The sequence below is a fragment of the Echinops telfairi genome, unplaced genomic scaffold, assembly GCF_000313985.2.
Source record: "Echinops telfairi isolate 266 unplaced genomic scaffold, ASM31398v2 ScPeMD7_6;HRSCAF=24_1, whole genome shotgun sequence".
NCBI lineage: Eukaryota > Metazoa > Chordata > Mammalia > Afrosoricida > Tenrecidae > Echinops > Echinops telfairi.
This window is the reverse complement of record NW_022103903.1, coordinates 19,661,823-19,666,925: the sequence shown is the minus strand read 5'-3', so window position 1 is coordinate 19,666,925 and position 5,103 is coordinate 19,661,823. Positions and strand designations below refer to the sequence as shown.

The following is a 5,103-nucleotide window of genomic DNA, read 5'->3' as shown; positions in this document are numbered from 1 at the left end:
GGAATGATGAGGGCAACAAATGTATAGATGTGCTTTACACAATTGATCTATGTATTGTGATGAATTGTATGAGCCCCAATAAATTGATTTAAAAAAAATCGCAAGTATTGGATAACCTCTTTTTTTATGAAAAGACAAAAAATATGTATGCATACAAGAAGCAATGTTCTTTGATGGTTAACAGCAAGGAAATAGGAAGAAATATTTCTAGAGAATATCTCATGCTTACAGATGAGGAAGGCAATTTTTAATGTAGGAGAAATCTGCACAACTTGAACAAGAACAAGGATTACGCTTACAGGTACACAAAAGAGAAGTGACACTTTTCCTATGTTGTAGATGAAATCTTACAGCAATATCTTTAAGGACCAGAAAATCTACATGCATACATCTCAAATTCACTGCAATCAAGTCAATACTGACTAACAGGGATCTCCTGTGGGTTTCTGAGACTGTAACTCTTTACCGGAGTACGCGCTCATCAATATATTTTATCAGCATGCTGAGCAAGTGATCAGAGAAGTTGTATTATATGATGAATATTGTTGTATCTAGATTAGTTGTAGTTAGGTGCCACTGAGTCACATCTGACCTCTAGCGACCTTACACACAGCAGAATAAAGCACTGTCTGGCCATGCACCATGCTCACAATTGTTTCTATGCTTGAGTCTATTGCGGCCACTGTGTAAATCCATCTCCCTGAGGACCTTCCCCTTTTTCTCTGGCCCTCCACTTTACCAATCATGATGTTCTTCTCCAGGAACTCGTCTCTGCTGACAACATGTCCAAAATATGCAAGACAAAGTCTTGTCATCCTTGATGCCAAGGAGCACTTTGACCTTACTTCTTTCTAAAAAGATCAGTTTGTCTTTTTGCAGTCTATGGCACTTTCAATATCTTCTCCAGCACCACAATTCAAATGCATCAATTCTTCTTCAATCTTCTTTATTCAATGTTTAATTTTTACATGCCTGTAAGGCAATTGAAAATACCATGGCTTGGTCAAGGGTACCTTAATCTTCAAAGTAACATCCTTGCTTTTCAACATTTTTTTCAAATCATTCTATTGGCGCCTCATACAACTCTTATCAAAATCCATACATACATCAATTGTATAAAGCACATTTGTATATTCGTTACTCTCATAATTCTATAATCATCTGCTCTCCACTTAAGCCCGTGGCATGAGCTCCTCATTTTTCCCCTCCCTCCCTGCTCCCCCCTCTCTCATGAACCCTTGATAATTTATAAATTATTATTTTGTCATATCTTCCACTGTCTGAAGTCTACCTTCACCAACTTTTCTGTTGTCCTTCCCCCAGGGAGGAGGTTATATGTAGATCCGTATAATTGGTTCCCCACTTCCACCCCACCCTCCCTCCATCCTACCGGCATTGCCACTCTCACCACTGGTCCTGAAGGGATCATCCATCCTGGATTCCCTGAGTTTCATTTCCTCTCTGTACCAGTGTACATCCTCTGGTCTAGCCAGATTTGTAAGGTAGAATTGGGATCATGATAGTGGAGTGGGGAGGAAACATTAAGGAACCAGATGAAAGTTTTATGCTTCATCATTGCTACCTTGCACCCTGACTGGCTTGTTTCCTCTCCGCAACCCTTCTGTAAGGGATGTTCAGTTTCCTACAGATCACTCCCCTCTTTCACAATGATATGATTTTTTGTTCTTTGATGCCTGATACCTCATCCCTTCAACACCCCGTGATCACACAGGCTGGTGTGCGTCTTCCATGTGGGCTTTGTTGTTTCTGAGCTAACTGGCCTTTTGTTTACCTTAAAGCCTTTAAGACCGCAGATGCTATATCTTTTGATAGCCGGACATGATCAACATTCTTCACAATATTTGCTAATGCACCCATTTGTTTTCAGCAATCGTGTTGGGAAGGTGAGCATCATGGAATGTATATTGCTCCTCCACTCAAGTACTCCCTCAGTTCAAGAACACTTTGTTCGATTAAACTGGCATTCCATGATGTTTTTCAACATTTTAAGAGGTCTTCCATAGAAGGAATTACTGCTTCTATGAGCATTGATTGTAGATTCAAGCAAAATAAAATACTGACATCTTCAAACTTTTTTTTTTAGCTTTAGAATCCATTTTTAATGACGTATCACATAGTACATACTTACAGCATTTACAGCTATGGCACACCAATGCACGGCTACAGGGTCAAGTGTTTGGCGAAGAGAAACCGCCTAGAGAGGACAAAGGACACGACATAGCTACGTCACATGTAGTCCGTGCTGAAGTCATAGTCGTCATCTTCCCCTTATCTGAGCTGAGTCTTTGTGCTGCTCAGTCACCAACCTGTCCCCTGGCTGGAGGCTCTGTGTCCAGTGCCCCCCCTGCAGGATACACGGCTGGGCTCTTCTCTTCAGCTTCTTCATGGTTAACAACCTCTTGGTGGCAGTCAGGGTCGTCGTCCTTGTCCTCGTCCTCCTCCCCGTCCACGTTCTGTCTTGGCAGATCCTCGGGTCTGTCCTTTTCCTCCATCATCCCGTTGGTCAGACCCCAGGACTGCAAAGCGAGGCTAGTGGCCAGGCCAAATCCCCTGATGGCTTTTATGCTGTGGGCGTTGTTTCTGCGCAGCTCTTCCACATCGAAGCCCAGTTTCATAAATGCCACTGTACACTCAGCCAAGTGTGGAGGGCAGGCCCAGGACGGTGGGGGCTGGCTATGGAAGTCCAAGGCCACACCAACCACAGCAGTTTGGCAGCACTTTCCACGTGGGGGTTGCCACCTTTTGGCTGCAGCCCTTGCCTCTGTGAAAGCAAAGTGAAAACTCCAGAGGCCTAGTGTAGTCGGGGACAGTGTATTTCAGCATGACCTGTGGGGCCTCTGCATGGGCTAGGATGGCACTGGCAGCCTCCACTTGTTTTAACACCTCAATGCTTGCTGGGCTTCTCATGGCTAGAGCGGCGGCTGGGTTCATGGGAGACATGACAACTTCAAACTGTTCTTCATTTATCATGATGTGGGTCCAGTGAGAACTTTTATTTTCTTTATATTGAGTCAAAATCCATACTGAAAGCTTCAATTCTTGATCTTCCTCCGCAAATGCTTCAATTTCGCTTTACTTTAGCAAGCAATATTGTTATATTTGCCTATCATAGTTGTTAATAAGATTTCCTGCAATTGTGATGCCAAGTTCTCCTCCATATAATGCAATTCCTCTTATTATTATATAGATTGAAACTATGGTGAGAAGATAAAACCTTGATGCATACCTTTCCTGGTTTTAAACCAAGTGGTATTCCCCATTCACAACTCTTGATCCGTGTACATATTATGCATCAGTGTACTGAAGTGTTCTGGAATTCCCATTCTTCTCAAAGGTATCCATAGTTTGTTATGATTTACTCAGTCAAATGCCTTGTCACAGACACAAGTAAACATCCTTTTGGTTGTCTCTATTTTGATCAAGATCTATCTGACATCAGCAATGATATCCCTTGTTGCATGTCCTCTTATGAATACAGTCTGACCCTCTGAGAGTTCCCTGCCAATGTGCTGCTACAACTGTTGTTGGATGATCTTCAGCAAAACTATACTGCTTTGTGATATTTGTGATACTATAATAAAATGTGAGTCTTCTGTTGGGTTACCTTCTTTTTTGGAATGGGTACAAATATGGATCTCTTCTATTCAGTGGGCCAAGTAGTCATCTTTCAAATGTTCTGGCTTAGATGAGTAAGTGCTTGCAGTACTTCATCAGTTCCTTGAAACAATTGAGGTATTCCATCGATTCCTGGAGCCTCATTTTTTGGCTAATGCTTTCAGATCTACTTCAACTTCTTTTATCACCATTGGCTCTTGCTCACGTGCTACTCCTGAAATGGTAGAATATCTACTAGTACTTTTTGGTACAATGATTCTGTGAATTCCTCCATCTCTTATGATGCTTCCTTCATCATTCAATATTTGTCTATAGAGTCTTTCGAGATTGCAAATTGATGCTTGAATTTTTTTTCTTTCCATTTCAGATATGCTGAGAGAGTTCTTCCATTCTGGTTTTCTAATTTCAAGGTTTTGCACATTTAATTACAATATTTGACTTTGACTCGGAGCTGCTATCTAGAATTTTGTATTCAATCCATTGACTTCCATTTGCTTTAGCTACTCTATGATTAAGAGCAAATTTCAGTTTCTTCCGATATCCACCTTGATATTTTCTTAACTTCTTCTCTTTTTAATGACATTTTGCTTTTTTCAAATATAATGTTCTTGATATCCTCCAACAGCTCCTCAGGTCTTCTGTAATTAGTGTTTGAGTTAGTCCAGGTAGACTAGAGAAGCAAATTCATAGACACACATATGTGTATAAAAAAAAGAGGTTTATATACAAGAGCAGTTGAATATTGAGGAAACATCCCAGCAAAGTCCACCTCAAGTCTGTAAGTTCAATATTAGCCCTTATGTCCGATACCAGTCTATAAAGTCCTCTTCTGAGTCATGAAACACATGCAATGACGCCAATTGCAGGAAGGTCACAGGCCAGTGGGTGGAAGTCTTGTGGATCCAATGGTATTGTAAGCATCTCAGCCCTGGCTGGGGTCTCCATATGGCTTCTCCAGCACCCAGGGCTGTGTCAGGATAGGTCCATGTGGCTTCTCCTCAGGGATCACTTGCAGGGGTGTCAGCCTTGTCATTAGAGAGTCTCCAAGGGAGTGAGCCGAGAGAAGTGTCTGCTGTCTCCAAGGAGGAAAATACAGGATTTCCCAGAATTCTCTGGAGAAGGCCATGCCCACACAGAGGCTTGATTGGTTATATCTTAATTGACAGGCCAGACTCCACCCCTTCACTCATAATCCTCTCAAATTGACACCAAATTATGTAACTACCACAGTATTCAATGTATCAAATCTGATTATTATATAATCTTGAAATTCAGGTAAATAGACTCAAGGTCTTATTTTGGCTCTGTGGACTTGTTTTAATTTTCTTCACTTTTATCCTGAATTTACATATGAGTAATTGATGGTCTGTTTCTCAATTAGCCCTTGGCCAGGTTTCAGCTGCTGATATTGAGTTTCTCCATCATCTCTTCCCACAGATGTAACCAATTTGATTTCTGTGTATTCCA

The 5,103-nt window shown here is 41.4% G+C and overlaps 1 protein-coding gene across 1 annotated transcript in view; it reads left to right on the top strand.

Annotated features, from left to right (window-relative positions):
* The window catches only part of LOC101658802 (olfactory receptor 5K1-like), a 9,226-nt gene extending 6,427 nt beyond the window's left edge, over positions 1 to 2,799 (top strand). The window contains exon 2 of the mRNA XM_004706515.2: positions 2,588 to 2,799. Within this exon, the coding sequence (XP_004706572.2) occupies positions 2,588 to 2,799 (212 nt within the window). The remainder of the gene's footprint in view (positions 1 to 2,587) is intronic.
* Positions 2,800 to 5,103: the final 2,304 nt, after the last annotated feature.